At 43.4% G+C, this 18,446-nt stretch overlaps 1 protein-coding gene across 1 annotated transcript in view; it reads left to right on the top strand.

Moving 5' to 3' along the window:
- The window catches only part of rev3l (REV3 like, DNA directed polymerase zeta catalytic subunit), a 213,889-nt gene that overhangs the window by 172,323 nt on the left and 23,120 nt on the right, over nt 1–18,446 (top strand). The window contains exons 26-28 of the mRNA XM_060848723.1: nt 949–1,058; nt 4,206–4,320; nt 14,307–14,444. Of these exons, the coding sequence (XP_060704706.1) occupies nt 949–1,058; nt 4,206–4,320; nt 14,307–14,444 (363 nt within the window). The remainder of the gene's footprint in view (nt 1–948; nt 1,059–4,205; nt 4,321–14,306; nt 14,445–18,446) is intronic.

The raw sequence follows: 18,446 nt of genomic DNA, 5'->3' as shown, positions 1-18,446 counted from the left end.
ACGGAGGAGGCCCAGGACCTGCATGTCCTCGGCAGAGTGGGAGGGGGAGTTGAAATGTTTGGCCACAGGGTGGTGGGGTTGATTGGTGCAGGTGTCCCGGAGATGTTAACCTTACTAACCACCTGATCTACCTGTCTAGTTTCTTTCGAGATCTCTCTGGTCCTCAGCATTTCCTAGGGTCCTGTCCTTCATGATTTACACTCTCACCTTGTCAGTCCCCTCAAGTTTATCACCTCACACTTCTCTGGAATTTCAAAGAATGAGTGGTAATCTAATTGAAACCTACAAAATACTTCTCTCAAAAAAAAGGTTAGAAGCAAGTAGTTTGTTTCCTTTTGAGCATCTAGAACAAGGGGTGTCATTTAAAAAAAAAAAGAGGATGCCATTCAGGACTAGGATGAGGAGAGTTTGTTTATTCAGAAAATGTGTCTGTGGAAGCTGTCTTTGAGTATATTTAAAATTGGGATTAATTTTGTGGTGTTCTAGCAAGAGTCAATGCAGGTATATGATTCTCTAACAGTAACAAGTGTTTGGCTAGGCTGTGCAGCAAGTGGGAAACAAAGTCTATGCAAGAGCAGCATTTTCTTCATGCAGTAAAAGGCAGTATTTCAATCTTTTAAAGGATGTGTGCAATGTAACAAGCCAGTCTTGCAAAAAGAAGTGGAAGAGAGGACCTTGGATGTAATTTCCAGAAGACTTTAGAATTTCACACAAGTTTTAACTGCCATTTAAATTTAGGATCTGAGAGGTTGAAGGATTTGAATCTCCTCTTACTAGTTTGACTATCAGAGCACTTAAGTCCAAATTTTAATTTTCAGTGTATTTTGAAATGTTTATTACATCTTAACACGCTCCCACTTGAAATATTTTGTACAGACATTTTCTGTATTTTCTAATTCATTGGCATGTAATTTGTATGGAAGAATAATTTCTCAATTTCTTAAACAGATTGGTGATAGCATTGTTCTCAAAGCAAGAGAGACCCTTGAACGTGCAATAAAGCTGGTCAATGAGACAAAGAAGTGGGGAGCTCATGTTGTGTATGGAGACACTGACAGGTATCACTTATTGATCAAACTATAATTGATAACAATGTTAAATAGATACCTGACTTTCAGGTGTTAAATTATGAAAGAAAGATTATACAAATTAAGCATGTTTTCTCTAGAATTTAAAAGATTAAGGGGTAATCTCATTGAAGTTTTCACAACATTAACACACAAAGATGGCTCAATAAAACTATTTTCAGTAGTTGAACATTCTAGAACTGAGGGCATCCTCTTTTTCTTTAAAGAAAAAGAGCAGTCTGAACAAGAGAGATGTTAGGAAGCACTTCTACACACACACTGGCGGATGTTTGGCGAGGTTTTCACAAACAGTAGTAGAAGTTAGTTCGGTTGTTAATTTTGAAGTTGAGATTTTTCTGTTGAGCAAAAGTATTAAGAGATATGGGCCAAAGGCAGGTATATGGAGTTAGACCACAGACCAGCCATGATTTAATTGAATGGTGGAACAAACTGAAGGAGCTGAATACCTATCCCTGTTCCTAAATAGTTATTTAACAGCTAATGTAACAAATTTAACATTTCTATGTAGTTATGAAAAGTCAGAAGCAAACACAAAATCTGGAGTTATTAGAAATGATTGCTGATTAGCATTGGAAAGAAAGGTTAAAGTTTTAGATAAACCTTTCATCAGAACAGTTTTCACACAGGAGCCTAATTATTGCCTTGCAGTAAGCAGCTGCTGATGTAGGGACCGCATGTTTGACTGGCATCACTCAGAATTGAGTTAAATAGATTAGATTATTTAGCGGGGAAATAGGCCCTTCAGCCCAACAATTCCACACCGACCCTCCGAAGAGCAACCCACCCAGACCCATTCACCTACATTTACCCATTCACCTAACACTATGGGCAATTTAGCATGGCCAATTCACCTAACCTGCACGTTTTTGGACTGTGGGAGGAAACTGGAGCACCAGGAGGAAACCCACGCAGACACTGGGAGAATGTGCAAACTCAACACAGACATTTGCCTGAGACGGAAATTGAACCCAGGTCTCTGGCGCTGTGAGGCAGCAGTGCTAACCACTGTGCCACCACTTGAACTAGTTGGCTAATTTGGATGGAATATTTTGAAAGGATAGAAACTAGGGCAGGGTGGGGACATAATTGATCTTACAACTGTAGCAATGCCTTGCGTTATGGCTGAGAAATGTATTTGCATGCACCCAACATCTAAACTTCAAAAAGTATGTGAATGAGTCTTTAAAAATCTGTCTTATCAAATGTGTTCTGACCATATGGCAAAATAATCAGGAAGATTGCCCACTTCCATCTCCATAACTCCAATAGGTTCAACTTCTGTTTCACCTTTTATCTGCTGCAGAAACTGTCATCTATGCTTTTTTTTTCAACCTCTCGACTTGACTATTCCAATACAATCTGACTCGCTGACCACATTCTTAAGCTCTCACCAAGTCACATTCACCTGCTGAGCTGCATTGGCTTCTAGTTGAACTATGCTTCAGTCTTCAAATTCTCAAACTGTTTTTCAAATGGCTGCATAGCCTTTTCCCCCCCCGTGAGGAGATGTTGATTTATGGTAATCTGCCTGGACTAGTTATCCAGAGGCCGGGATTATGCTGTGAAGAGGTCGATTCGAATCCCACCACAGCAACTGATGGAATTTAAAGTCAACCCCTGCGATCTAGAAATAAAAACTTGTTTACCCATGGTAACCATAAAACTATGATCGATTGTCAAAAGCCACTAATATTTCCCTAACGATTCATCATGGTCATTAATAGAAAGAAATCTGCCGTACTTAATTGGTCTGGCCTACATGTGACTTGAGATTCAGGGTTACTAGGGTTGACTCTTCAATATCATCTGAATTGGCCTCATAATCCATTTTGGTCAAGGCTAATTAGCAATGGGTCACAAATGTTCACATTAAGAGCAACACCCTCATTGTATGATTATCACAAGGTTTGTGAAGGTTTGTAGCTCAGGTCGAGGTTTAGGGTGTAGGTTTGCTCGCTGAGCTGTAGGTTTGATATCCTGACATTTCATTACCTGGCTAGGTAACATCATCAGTGGCGACCTCCAAGTGAAGCGAAGCTGTTGTCTCCTGCTTTCTATTTATATCTTTCTCCTGGATGGGGTTCCTGGGGTTTGTGGTGATGTCATTTCCTGTTTATTTTCTGAGGGGTGATAGATGGCATCTAGATCTATTGTTTGTTTATGGTGTTGTGGTTGGAGTACCAGGCCTCTAGGAATTCTCTGGCATTTTTTGCTTAGCCTGTCCCAGGATAGAGGTGTTGTCCCAGTCAAAATGGTGGGTTTTTTTCATCTGAGTGTAGGGCTGTGAGGGAGAGGGCATCGTGTCTTTTTGTGGCTAGTTGGTGTTCATGTATCCTAGTGGCTAACTTTCTTCCTGTTTGTCCTATGTAGTGTTTGTGGCAGTCCTTGGAATTTTATAGATGACGTTGGTTTTGTCCATGGGTTGTACTGGGTCTTTTAAGTTTGTTAGTTTTTGTTTGAGTGTTGGTGGGTTTGTGTGCTACTAGGATTCCGAGGCATGCTAATGAGGGAATAAATGAACTAAATAATCTACACACTGCTTATCAGAAGACACTAGTACTATAAAAGACTGTTATAAGTCAGTAGGGGCAAAGAAAATAAAATATAGGAATTGTAGAGAATGAAAATATAAGTAATAGCAGTAATGGTTTGGAGACGCCGGTGGAAGAATAGATGATACTTGGGCCTATTGAGCCTGCTTCACCATTCAGTAAGGTTATGGCCAATCTTTGGCTTAATTCCTCTTTCCCCAAAATCCATTCAATATACCTTTTTAAATATATTCAACAATAGGGCAATCATAGCCCTTTGGGAGGATAATTTCAAAGATTCACAATATTCTCAAGTGAAGAAATTTCTCCTCCTCTCCATCTGAAACGATTGGTCCTTTCTCCCTAGACTCTGTTCCTGTGATCTAGACTCCCCAGCCAGGGAAACTTTAACTAGCCAATTCACAACCTTGATTATATCAGTGAGATTACCTCTCATTTTCCTAAATGGAAAGGTGTTGGGAAGGCCACAGCTGAGAAAAGTAGAAAGAGTATGCTGCAAATGTAAATTAAAACAAATTGTAATTTTATTGGTGACGTTCTGAGTTGGGTTTGTATTCTTGTACAGTATGTTTGTGCTGTTGAAAGGAGCAACCAAGGAGCAGGCCTTCAAGATTGGACAGGAGATTGCTGATGCTGTGACTGCCACAAATCCAAAGCCTGTGAAATTGAAATTTGAGAAGGTAAGATGCCTATTTTCAATAACAGTGAAAGTAAAGCTTTTGTCTAATAAGTCATTACTTTAATTTTTCGTGATAATTATATGATTAAGATTGTCATAGTTGTGGGAGTGTTTGTTAAGCTGGGAAGTTGGATTTCGGACATTTCGGTCCCCTGTCTAGGTGACATCTTCAGTGCTTTGGAGCCTGCTGTGAAGCACTGCTGTACTCTCTTCTGGAATTTTTGGTTCCATTCCTCCTCCTTCCGGTTGCCAGTTCTAGCTGTTCATTCTCATGGTCGGTATAATAGGTCTAGGTCTGTGTTTTGTTGGTAGAGTCCATGGATAAGTGCCATGCTTCTAGAAATCCTCTAGCTGTCCTCTGTTTAGCCTGTCCGACGATTGTTGTGTTGTCTCAATCGAATTTGTGATCCTAGGAATAGCTGGTCATGGCATTTAGTGGTTCGTTAGTGTTAATGGATGAGGATTATTGGTTGATGGCCTGTTTGTTCTATATAGTGTTTCGTGCAGTCTTTGCATGGAATCTTCAACCTTCTCCATCTTGTAGATTATGTTTGGCTTGCACATGGTGGGTATAGGGTCTTTTGAGCTGGTGAGTTGTCTGAGTGTGACTATTGGTTTATGGGCTATCGTGAATCCGAGTGGCCGGAGAAGTTGGGCTGTCTGTTCTGAGGTGTTTTTTGTATAAGGTAGAGCACCTGGTAATTTAAATGGTGGCATATCCTCCTCTAATTGTTTGTTAGGCATCTGTGGGTATCTCTGTTCTTGGAGCATTGTGTTAGAGCACATTTGAACAGAGTCCTTCAAGACCATGTTAGGGAACTGGAGCTGGAGTTGGATGAACTTAGGATCATTCGGGAGGCAGAGGGGGTCATAGATCGGAGCTTTAGGGAAGTAGTAACTCCAAAGATTGCAGACAGATGGGTGACAGTGAGGGGGACTGGGAGGAAGCAGCCACTGCGGCCATTCCCCTCAAGAACAAGTACACCGTTTTGGATACTTGTGGGGGGGGACTTACCAGGGGTAAGGAATGGGGTTCAGAACTCTGGCACGGAGCCTATCCCCGTTGCTCAGAAGGGAAGGGTGGAGAAGAGCAGAGCAATAGTTATTGGAGACTTGATAGTTCGAGGCACAGATGGGCGGTTTTGTGGGGGCGAGAGAGTCTCACGTTTGGTATGTTGCCTCCCAGGTGCAAGGGTACGTGATGTCTCTGATCGTGTTTTCCGGGTCCTTAAGGGGGAGGGGGAGCAGCCCGAAGTCGTGGTCCACATTGGCACCAACAACATAGGTAGGAAGAGGGATGAGGATGTTAGGCAGGCTTTCAGGGAGCTAGGTTGGAAGCTCAGAGCTAGAACAAACAGAGTTGTTGTCTCTGGTTTGTTACCCGTGCCACGTGATAGAGAGTCGAGGAATATGGAGAGAGAGCAGTTAAATGCGTGGCTATAGGGATGGTGCAGGAGGGAGGGATTCCGGTTTCTGGATAACTGGGGTTCTTTCTGGAAGGTGGAACCTCTATAAACAGGATGGTCTACACCTGAACCTGAGGGGGGGAGGTTTGCAAGTGCTCTTTCGGGGGGTTTAAACTAACTCTGCAGGAGCACGGGAACCTAGACTGTAGCTTTAGGGTGCAGGACCTGGAGTGTAGGGAGGTTAGGAACAAGGCATCAATCTCGAAGGAGGGTGTCTGTAAACAGGAAGGTGGCTTGAAGTGTGTATACTTCAATGCGAGAAGTATACGAAATAAGGTAGGTGAACTTGCAGCGTGGGTTGGTACCTGGGATTTCGATGTTGTGGCTATTAGAGACATGGGTAGAACACGGACAGGATTGGTTGTTGCAGGTTCCAGGGTTTAAATGTTTTAGTAGGGTCAGAGGTGTGGGTAAAAGAGGGGGAGGTGTGGCATTGCTTATCAAAGATAGTATTACAGCAGTGGAAAGGACGATGGATGAAGACGCGCCATCTGAGGTAGTTTGGGCTGAGCTTAGAAATAGGAAAGGTGAGGTCACCCTGTTAGGAGTTTTCTACAGGCCTCCTAATAGTCCTAGAGATGAAGAAGAAAGGATTGCGAGGATGATTCAGGAGAAGAGTGAAAGTAATAGGGTGGTTGTTATGGGGGTATTTAACTTTCCAGATATTGACTGGGAAAGCTATAGCTTGAGTACGTTAGATGGGTCAGTGTTTGTCCAATGTGTGCAGGAGGGTTTCCTGACACAATATGTAGACAGGCCAACAAGAGGTGAGGCCATACTGGATTTGGTTCTGGGAAACGAACCAGGCCAGGTGTTAGAATTGGAGGTAGGTGAGCACTTTGGGGACAGTAATCACAATTCGGTGATTTTTACTCTAGTGATGGAGAGGGATAAGTGTGCACTACAGGGCAAGAGTTATAACTGGGGGCAGGGAAATTATGATGCGGTGAGGCATGACTTAGGGTGCGTGACTTGGAAAAGTAGGCTTCAAGAGAAGGGTGCAATCGATATGTGGAGCTTGTTCAAGGAGCAACTACTGAGTGTCCTTGATAAGCATGTACCTGTCAGGCAGGGAGGAAAGGGTCATGTGAGGGAGCCGTGGTTTAATAAGGAATTGGAATCCCTTGTTAAAGGGAAGAGGTTGGCCTATGTAAAGATGAGGCGTGAAGGTACAATTGGGGCGATTGAGAGTTATAAGGTAGCCAGGAAGGATCTAAAGAGAGAGCTAAGAGCAGCAAGGAGTGGACATGAAAAGTCCTTGGTTGGTAGGATTAGGGAAAACCCAAAGGCTTTCTATAGGTATGTCAGGAATAAAAGAATGACTAGGGTAGGAATAGGTCCAGTCAAGGATAGTAGTGGGAAGCTGCATGTGGAGGCTGAAGAAATTGGGGAGACACTGAATGAATACTTTTCGTCAGTATTCACTCAGGAACAGGACATTGTTGCCGATGTAAATATTGAGTCACAATTAATTAGAATGGATGGCTTTGAGATATGTAGGGAAGAGGTGTTGGAAATTCTGGAAAGGGTGAACGTAGATAAGTCCCCTGGGCCTAATGGCATTTATCCTAGGATTCTCTGGGAAGCAAGGGAGGAGATTGCAGAGCCATTGGCCTTGATTTTTATGTCCTCGTTGTTTACAGGAATAGTACCAGAAGACTGGAGGATAGCAAATGTGGTTCCCTTGTTCAAGAAGGGGAGTAGGGATAACCCTAGTAACTATAGGCTGGTGAGTCTTACCTCTGTTGTAGGCAAAGTCTTAGAGAGAATTGTAAGGGATAGGATTTATGAACATTTGGATAGGAATAACGTGATCAAGGATAGTCAGCATGGTTTTGTGAAGGGCAGGTCGTGCCTCATAAACCTTTATTGAATTCTTTGAGGAGGTGACCAAGGAGGTGGACGAGGGTAAAGCGGTAGATGTGGTGTATATGGATTTTAGTAAGGCGTTTGATAAGGTTCCCCATGGTAGGCTACTGCAAAAAATACGGAGGTATGGCATTGAGGGGGAGTTGGAGGTTTGGATTAGGAATTGGCTGGCTGGAAGGAGACAGAGGGTAGTAGTTGATGGTAAAGGTTCATCTTGGAGTGCAGTTACGAGCGGTGTTCCGCAAGGATCTGTTTTGGGACCATTGCTGTTTGTTGTTTTTATAATGACCTGGAGGAGGAGCTAGAAGGTTGGGTGTGCAAGTTTGCGTATGATACGAAAGTTGGTGGAGTTGTTGACAGTGAGGAAGGATGTAGCAGGTTACAGTGGGATATAGATAAGCTGCAGAGCTGGGCAGAAAGATGGCAAAATGGAGTTCAATGTAGGTAAGTGTGAGATGATTTACTTTGGTAAGAGTAACAAGAAGATAGGGTACTGGGCTAATGGTTGGATACTTGGTAGTGTGGATGAGCAGAGGGATCTTGGTGTCCATGTACACAGATCTCTGAAAGTTGCCACCCAGATAAATAGTGCTGTGAAGAAGGCATATGGCGTACTGGCTTTTATTGGTACAGGAATTGAGTTCCGGAGTCCTGAGGTCATGTTGCAGTTGTATAAGACTTTGGTGCGGCTGCATCTGGAGTATTGTGTGCAGTTTTGGTCGCCATACTATAGGAAGGATGTGGAGGCACTGGAACGGGTGCAAAAGAGGTTTACCAGGATGTTGCCTGGTATGCTAGGAAGATCGTATGAGGAAAGGCTGAGGCACTTGGGGCTGTTTTCATTGGAGAAAAGAAGGTTTAGGGGTGACTTGATAGAGGTGTACAAGATGATTAGGGGTTTAGATAGGGTTGACCATGAGAACCTTTTTCCACGTATGGAGTCAGCTATTACGAGGGGGCATAGCTTTAAATTAAGGGGTGGTAGGTGTAGGTCTGATGTTAGGGGTAGATTCTTTACTCAGCGAGTTGTGAGTTCATGGAATGCCCTGCCAGTAACAGTGGTGGACTCTCCCTCTTTATGGGCATTTAAAGGGGAATTGGATAGGCATATGGAGGAAAGTGGGCTAGTGTCGGTTAGGTGGGCTTGGATCGGCGCAACATCGAGGGCCGAAGCGCCTGTACTGCGCTGTATTTTTCTATGTTCTATGTTTTGTGTGTGTGTGGTTGCTGTTGTAATTCAGGATCACGTCCGTGTGTGGCTTTTCTGTACATTTTTGTGATGCATTCACCATTCTGTGTTCTTTCTACCATCACATCCAAGAATGGGAGTTAATTGTTGGTTTCCTCCTGTAATAATAACAAGTGTTGTCCACATACCTGTTCCACACTTTGGGTTGGATTTGTGGGAGGGCTGTTTGTTCCAGTTTTTGGACTCGGCAGAAGCAGTGATGCAGAGATGGGTGAGCCCATAGGTGTTCCATTGATCTGTTCATGTATTTGGTTGTTGAACGTGATGTGTGCCGTTAAGCACAGGTCTAGTACTTTGAATATACAGTCCTTGTTGCTGGAACAGTCGACACAATGGGGAATCTATTTGTCCAGGAGGTTGGCTATTGCGCCTCTGGCTAGAGTTTTGTCAGTTGAAGTAAACAGTGCCGTTACATCAAATGAGACCATCATTTCGTCCTTGTCTATGTTTATGTTCGTGATGTTGTCTAGGGATTCCTGTGATGATTGTATGAGTGTTTGGATACGCTGATAAGATATTTCAGGTTTGTTGAAGTTCTTTTGCCAGTTTATGCGATGGAGATCTTGGGCATACCACATTGGTTCTGCATGGTATATCTGGTTTGTGTACCTTGGGTAATCCATGAAAACCTGGCATTGAGGATACATTAGAGGTTTGGATTAGGAATTGGCTGGCTGGAAGGAGACAGAGGGTAGTAGTTGATGGATTATGTTCATCTTGGAGCGCAGTTACTAGCGGTGTACCACAAGGATCTGTTTTGGGACCATTGCTTTTTGTTATCTTTATAAATGATCTAGAGGAAGGACTTGAAAGCTGGGTAAGCAAGTTTGCGGATGACACAAAAGTCGGTGGAGTTGTGGATAGTGAGGAAGGAAGTGGTAGGTTACAGCGGGATATAGATAAGTTGCAGAGCTGGGCGGAAATGTGGCAAATGGAATTCAATGTAGCTAAGTGCGAAGTCGTTCACTTTGGTAGGAATAACAAGATGATGGATTACTGGGCTAATGGTAGGCTACTTGGTAGTGTGGATGAGCAGAGGGATCTTGGTGTCTATGTACACAGATCTCTGAAAGTTGCCACCCAGGTAAATAGTGCTGTGAGGAAGGCATATGGTGTACTGGGCTTTATTGGCAGAGGAATTGAGTTCCGGAGTCCTGAGGTCATGTTGCAGTTGTATAAGACTCTGGTGAGGCCTCATCTGGAGTATTGTGTGCAGTTTTGGTCGCCATACTATAGGAAGGATGTGGAAGCTTTAGAACGAGTGCAGAGGAGGTTTACCAGGATGTTGCCTGGAATGGTAGGAAAATCTTATGAGGAAAGGCTGAGGCACTTGGGGCTGTTCTCATTGGAGAAGAGAAGGTTTAGGGGAGATCTGATAGAAGTGTATAAGATGATTAGGGGTTTAGATAGGGTAGATACTAAGAACCTTTTACCGCTAATGGAGTCAGGTGTTACTAGGGGACATAGCTTTAAATTAAGGGGTGGTAGGTATAGGACAGATGTTAGGGGTAGATTCTTCACACAGCGGGTTGTGAGTTCATGGAATGCCCTGCCCGTATCAGTGGTGAACTCTCCTTCTTTATGGTCATTTAAGCGGGCATTGGATAGGCATTTGGAAGTTATTGGGCTAGTATAGGTTAGGTAGGATTCGGTCGGCGCAACATCGAGGGCCGAAGGGCCTGTACTGCGCTGTATCCTTCTATGTTCTATGTTCTAACCTGGGGTGTTGCTGCTTTCTGGTTTCATCCTGGACAAACAGGTTTCCCTGTTGTGAGGTCTGTTCTATCAACAAGGACTGCATACTCAAACTACTAGACCTGTGCTTGACAACACACATCGCATTCAACAACTAAATATATGAACAGATCAATGGAACACCTATGGACTCACCCATCTCTGGGCTCAAAGCAGAAGCAGTGATGCAAATATTGGAACAAACAGCCCTACCACAAATCCAACCCAAACTCTGGATCAGATATGCGGGCGACTCTTTTATTATCCCAAACAGAACAGAAATTAAAAACACACTCTGGATTGTCAACACCATGCTCACAGGGATCAGATTTATGAGAGAGGAGGAACCCATAATCAACTCCCATTTCTGGATGAGGTGGTAGAAATAACAAAACGGTGACAGCACCACAGAAGTGTACAGAAAAGCCACACACTGACCAGATCCTGAACTACAACTGCAGCTACCCAAACACAAACAAGACAAGCTGCATTAGCACCTTGTTCAAAAGGGCTACAACAGACTGCATCACTCCTGAACTATGAAAAGAGGAAGGATACCTCTACAGAGTCTTCACCAAGAACTGACATCCCCACAACTACATCTGCAGATGCCTAACAGGCAGACAACACGATAAGCTAACAAATATGCCATGATCTAACTGACCAGCCACACTACCTTACATAAAAAGGTCTCTGAACTGACCGCCAGACTTCACTGGGATTCATGACAGCCCATAAACTGACAGCCATGCTCAGACAACAATTCACCAGAACGAAAGACCCTATGCCCATTAGGTGCAAGGCAAACGTCATTTACAAGATTCCATGCAAAGACTGCATGAAACACTATATAGAACAAACGGGCAGATAACTAGCAATCTGCATCCATGAACACCAACTAGACACTAAATGCCACGACCAGCTATCTCTAGTAGCTATACACTGATGATAAGGACCACAGGTTCCACGGGGAACAACACAATGATCATAGGACAAGCTAAACAGAGGACAGCCTGCGAATTTCTAGAAGTATGGTACGCATCCATGGACTCCATCAACAAACATAGACCTAGACTCAATATACTGGCCACAACAACGGGCAACCGGAAGCAGCAGGAATGGAACCAAATAAATTCCAGAAGAGAGTACAACAGCACTTCATAGGACCCCATAAAACAATGAAAATGTCACCTAGACAGGAGAACATGTCTGCAAATCAACCTCCCACCTCACGAGCATACTCATAACTACATCAATCTGCAGCCGAACTACAAATCCTTTACACAAACCTTGAAAATTAAAGTATTGTAAGCCAGGTAATGCCAATAAATTTCAAGTCCCTTTTCAAACTTCAGTGATCTTGAAGGGTCTGTTAGGGTTACTTAAAGAGCCTGCCTGCAGTGCAGAGAGAAAAATCTGAAGTGGTGGAAGATTTCAAGATTTTGAGTGGAGATTGCACTTTCAGAGTTCTCAAGGGTGTATCACGTTATTCCAGTTATTTCTGGCTGTTAATAATTTTACTGTTTAACCTAAATTGGAGAGATCCTATTCCTGCAAAGCTGTTTGGCAAGTGTGGGCATGGATTATTCATTCATGGGCATTGCTGGCTAGGTTAGTATTTATTGCCCATCCCAAACTATCTTTGAGAAAGAGATGAGCTTCCGCCCTGCATATGTTATAGGTACAGTGCTGTTAGGAAGAGAGTTCAAGAATTTTGACCTAGCAAAGGAGCAGTGACTGTTCCAGATTTGGATGATGTGTGCCTTTAGAGGGAAACTTGCTGATGATGGTGTTCCTATCCGTCTGCTGCCATTGTCATTCTAAATGATAGAGGATACGTGTTTGGGCATGATGATTTGTTGAAGTACGTCTTGTAAGTCATGTATATTGCTGCCTGTATGCATCATGATTGAGGTGTTTTTGCCCTGGATGGTGTTGAGTTTCTTTTGTAGTTTGTAGCTGCATTTGTACAGGCAATGAGAAAATATTCCATTGCACTCCTGACCTCTGCATTGTCGATGGTGGACGAGGTTTGGCGGTGGGCTATTTATTAACTTCTGACCTGATCTTGTAGCCACAGTATTTATGTGCTTGGTCCAGTTCAGTTTCTGGTCAGTGGTAACGCCCAGGATGTTAACAGGGAGGTTTTTAAATGCATGGAAGTGGAGTCGCATCTCAATGCTTACACATCCAACCCAGCTGATTGATTATGCAGGACCTTGTATAGAATCATAGAATCCCTACATTGCAGATAATCCAAATGGCATCCCACCCTATCCCTATAACCCTGTTTTCCATGGCTAATCCACCTAGCCTCCACATCCTTTAGACTGTGGGATACAGCCAGAACACCCAGTGAAAACCTACACCGACATGGGGAGAATGGGCAAACTCCATTCTGACAGTCACCCAGGGCTGGAATCTAACCTAGGTCCCTGGTGCTGAGGCAGCAGTGCTAACCACAGGGCCGCCGTGCTGCCCTGTCCTCAACATTCACACCCGTATCCTTAACATTTCAGAAAACAAATTTGAAACAGTTTGAAGAATCCTAAATGCATCACATTTTGATTTGTTTGCAATATGCTGTTCCCTAACCAGAGGCTTGAATTTTTTGAGTGTGTTTCTGTACCAAAGATTGATTTAGAGTATCTGGTCGGCATGGACGAATTGGACCAAAGGGTCTGTTTCTGTGCTGTATATCTCTGACTCCAAGTCTATATGGATGTGGGAGTCACTGACTAGGCTAGCATTTATTGCCTATCTGTATGGACTTAGAGTCATAGAGATGTACAGCACAGAAACAGAGCCTTCGATCCAAATTGTCCATGCCAACCAGATATCCTAAATAAATCAAGTCCCATTTACCTGCATTTGGCCCATATCCCTCTTAAACCCTTCCTATACAGATAGACATTCAGATCCCTTTTTAAATGTCGTGATTGTACCATTTTTTGTTTTATCCTTTGAAGTTAATAGAATCTGTTAACAAATGTACGGTAACTAGTAGATCAAACCTTTAGTGCTTTAAACAGGTTAAAACTGTGTATAAGACATTAATCTGAGCAGAAAATTTGTTAACCATTATTAATACAATATAAACATATGATCATTCAGAATGTTATCAATTAGATTGTTAATTTATTACAGAAAAAAATTTCATTATCATCCAATTCTTGCAATATTTAGCATCAGATAGCTGAAGGTTTTTTTTAAATCTGATGGTTTATTCTCTGCTTGTTGTACTTTCTAACATAAAAATCACAATTAGCTTTGACTCTTAGCTGTCTACTTTCTGACCGGTAATGTGTAATATAACCAGTATTCCTCCATCCACATGGATCAGCATTATTTGGGAATTTCCCCACACAAAAAAAATAATTAAAAAATAATAATGTGAACAATTAAGAGTCAACTACACTGCTATGAGTCTGGAGGCCAGTTTTGCTTCCCTCAAGGAAGTTAATGAACCAAATGCTATTTTACGGCAATTAACAATGTTTATTAACAATATTTTAATTGCAGGTTTTTTTTTAATTGATTTCTATGGTGGGATTCAAACACACATCCCCAGAACATTCGCTTGGGGTTCTGGATTATTAATCTACTGACATTACAGAATTGGGGAGATAGTGACATAGTGGTAATCTTTTGTTGTTTGTTTTCTGATAGGTTTACTTGCCTTGTGTTTTGCAATCAAAGAAGAGATATGTTGGTTATATGTATGAGAGTTTAGACCAGAAAGATCCTGTTTTCGATGCCAAGGGTATCGAAACTGTGCGGAGAGACTCCTGCCCTGCTGTCTCCAAGGTATGTTATATTTGTGTTTTTTTAATGAAGTACTTTCTCTGTTCACCACCACACAGATATCCCCACATTAATTGCACAAACAAAAGAAAATAATTTCAAAGTTTCAAGCAATTTATTTTGTCACAGAATTCCAAAGCTGAATATTTGATATCATCATATCCTTGAAATTGTCCTCAAGTCGTTTTACTAGGATATAACGACATTTAAGTTTCATATTTCACACCATAATACAAGCAAGTGAATCCAATTTGATGACGCCTGAATACAGAGTAGAAGATGCTATCTGATACCTTCATGCTGTACATATTTTTTAGTTCAGGTTATTGTCCATAAATAGATTAAAACAAGCATAAAGCCTGCAACTACTGGGAGAATTTTGTCAGCAAATCTGTACATTGTCTGCTGTTAACCTTTTGTGGGGTTTAAAAAGGAACAACGCATTTGCTGTGTTTCCTTATCCTGCAGGGCAGAGATTCCAGCATCTTGCAGACATAGTGAGCAATACTGGTAAAGTGAACATAGAACTGTACAGCATAGAAACCAGCCCTTCAGCCCACTCTGTTGAGCCGAACATGATACCAAATGAAACTAATCCTTTCTGCCTGCCCTTGGTCCATATCCCTCCATTCCTTGCATATTCATGTGCTTATCTAAATGTCCCTTAAATGCTCCTATTGTATCTGCCTCCACCACTTAACCCTGGCAGTAAGTTCCAGACTTCAACCACTCTGTGTATTTAAAAAAAACGCCACACGCAGGATCTGAGGAGCATAAGTTGGGAGCATAGACTGTCAGAGAAGGATGTCGTTGAAATGTGGAACTTTTTCAAAGAACGGATGTGACGTGTCCTTATATGTATGTACCTGTCAGGCAGGAAAGAGATGGTCGTGTGAGGGAACCTTGCTTGACGAGGGAGGTTGAATGTCTAGTAAAGAGGAAGAAGGAGGCTTACATAAGGTTGAGGAAACAAGGTTCATACAGAGCCTTGGAAGGATACAGGATAGCCAGGAGGGAGCTGAAGAAAGGGATTAGGAGAGCTAAGAGAGGGCATGAAAAATCTTTGGCAGGTAAGATCAAGGATAACCCCTTGATAGGCCTTTTATGCATATGTGAGAAACATGAGAATGACGAGAGCGAGGGTAGGTCCGATCAAGGACAGTAGTGGGAGACTGTGTATTGTGTCGGAAGAGATAGGAGAGGTCTTGAATGAGTACTTTTCTTCAGTATTTATGAATGAGAGGGACCGTATTGTTGAAGAGGAGAGTATGAAACAGACTGGTAAGCTAGAGGAGATACTTCGAGTAAAAAATGAGGTCTGCAGATGCTGGAGATCACAGCTGCAAATGTGTTGCTGGTCAAAGCACAGCAGGCCAGGCAGCATCTCAGGAATAGAGAATTCGACGTTTCGAGCATAAGCCCTTCATCAGGAATAAGAGAGAGAGAGAGCCAAGCAGGCTAAGATAAAGGGTAGGGAGGAGGGACTGGGGGAGGGGCGATGGAGGTGGGATAGGTGGAAGGAGGTCAAGGTGAGGGTGATAGGCCGGAGTGGGGTAGGGGCGGAGAGGTCAGGAAGAGGATTGCAGGTTAGGAGGGCGGTGCTGAGTTGAGGGAACCGACTGAGACAAGGTGGGGGGAGGGGAAATGAGGAAACTGGAGAAATCTGAATCATACCTTGTCTCAGTCGGTTCCCTCAACTCAGCACCGCCCTCCTAACCTGCAATCCTCTTCCTGACCTCTCCGCCCCCACCCCACTCCGGCCTATCACCCTCACCTTGACCTCCTTCCACCTATCCCACCTCCATCGCCCCTCCCCCTAGTCCCTCCTCCCTACCCTTTATCTTAGCCTGCTTGGCTCTCTCTCTCTCTTATTCCTGATGAAGGGCTTATGCTCGAAACGTCGAATTCTCTATTCCTGAGATGCTGCCTGGCCTGCTGTGCTTTGACCAGCAACACATTTGCAGTAGAGGAGATACTTGTTAGGAAGGAAGATGTGTTGGGCATTTTGAAAAACTTGAGGATAGAAAAGTCCCCCGGGCCTGACTGGGTATATCCTAGGATTATGTGGGAAGCAAGAGAGGAAATTACAGAGCCGTTGGCAATGATCTTTTTGTCTTCACTGTCAACGGGGGTGGTGCCAGGAGACTGGAGAGTGGCAAATGTGCCCCTGTTCAGAAAAGGGAATAGGGATAACCCCGGGAACTACAGGCCAGTTAGTCTTACTTCGGTGGTAGGCAAAGTAATGGAAAGAGTACTGAGGGATAGGATTTATGAGTATCTGGAAAGACACTGCTTGATTAGGGACAGCCAGCACTGATTTGTGAAGGGTAGGTCTTGCCTTACAAGTCTTATTGAATTCTTTGAGGAGGTGACCAAGCATGTGGATGAGGGTACATGGATTTTAGTAAGGCATTTGATAAGGTTCCCCATGGTAGGCTTATGCGGAAAGTCAGGAGGCATGGGATAGTGGGACATTTAGCCAGTTGGATAGAGAACTGGCTAACCTGACGAAGTCAGAGAGTGGTGGTAGATGGTAAATATTCAGCCTGGAGCCCAGTTACAAGTGGAGTTCTGCAGGGATCAGTTCTGGGTCCTCTGCTATTTGTAATTTTTATTAATGACTTGGAAGAGGGAGTCGAAGGGTGGGTCAGTAAATTTGCAGACAATACGAAGATTGGTGGAGTTGTGGACAGTGAGGAGGACTGTTGTCGGCTGCAAAGGGACTTAGATATGATGCAAATCTGGGCTGAGGAGTGGCAGATGGAGTTCAACCCTGCCAAGTGTGAGGTTGTCCGTTTTGGAAGGACAAATAAGAATGCGGAATACATGGTTAACGGTAGGGTTCTTAGTAAGGTGGAGGAGCAGAGGGATTTTGGGGTCTATGTTCATAGTTCTTTGAAAGTTTCCACTCAGGTGGATAGAGCTTGTAAGAAGGCCTATGGTGTATTAGCGTTCATTAGCAGAGGGATTGAATTCAAGAGTCATGAGGTGATGTTGCAGCTGTACACATTTGGAGTACTGTGTGCAGTTCTGGTCGCCTCACTTTAGGGAAGATGTGAAAGCTTTGAAGAGGGTGCAGAGGAGATTTACCAGGATGTTGCCTGGACTGGAGAATAGGTTGTACAAGGATAGGTTGAGAGTGCTAGGCCTTTTCTCATTGGAACGGCAAAGGATGAGGGGTGACTTGATAGAGGTTTATAAGATGATCCGGGGAATAGATAGAGTAGACAGTCAGAGACTTTTACCCCGGGTACAACAGAGTGTTACAAGGGGACATAAATTTAAGGTGAAGGGTGGAAGGTATAGGGGTATGTCAGGGGTAGGTTCTTTACCCAGAGAGTGGTGGGGGCATGGAATGCGCTGCCTGTGGGAGTTGCAGAGTCAGAATCATTGGTGACCTTTAAGCAGCAATTGGATAGGTACATGGATAGGTGCTTGAGCTAGGACAAATGTTCGGCACAACATCATGGGCCGAAGGGCCTGTTCTATGCTGTGTTGTTCTATGTTCTACATCTCCTTTGAACTCCTCCCCCCCCCCCTCACCTTTAAAAGAACTCTCCCTAGTATTAGATGTTTCAACTCTGTGTGGAAGGGGAGAAAAAGATTCTGACCATCAATTATATCTGAGCATTTCATAATTTATAGTCTTCTATCAAGTCTCCCCTCAGCCTCTGCCACTTGAGAAAATAATCTGAGTTTTTCTAGCCTCTCCTTATTGCTCATGCCCTCTAATCTCAGTAGCATCCAAGTAAAACTCTTCTGCACCCTCTCGAAAGCCTCCACATCCTTCCTGTAATGTGGCAAGCAGAATTGAACGCAGTACTCTAGTGTGGTCTAACCAAAGTCTTATAAAGCTACAACATGACATTCTGACTTGTGTACTCAATTCCCTGTCCAATAAAGGCAAGCATGCCATACACTGCCTTTACCACCCTATCTACTTGAGTGGCCACTTTCAGGGAGCTATGGACTTGAACCTCACGATCCTTCAGTACATCAACACTT

The sequence above is a fragment of the Hemiscyllium ocellatum genome, chromosome 3, assembly GCF_020745735.1.
Source record: "Hemiscyllium ocellatum isolate sHemOce1 chromosome 3, sHemOce1.pat.X.cur, whole genome shotgun sequence".
In the NCBI taxonomy this organism is placed as follows: domain Eukaryota; kingdom Metazoa; phylum Chordata; class Chondrichthyes; order Orectolobiformes; family Hemiscylliidae; genus Hemiscyllium; species Hemiscyllium ocellatum.
This window is presented reverse-complemented; position numbering and strand designations above follow the sequence as displayed.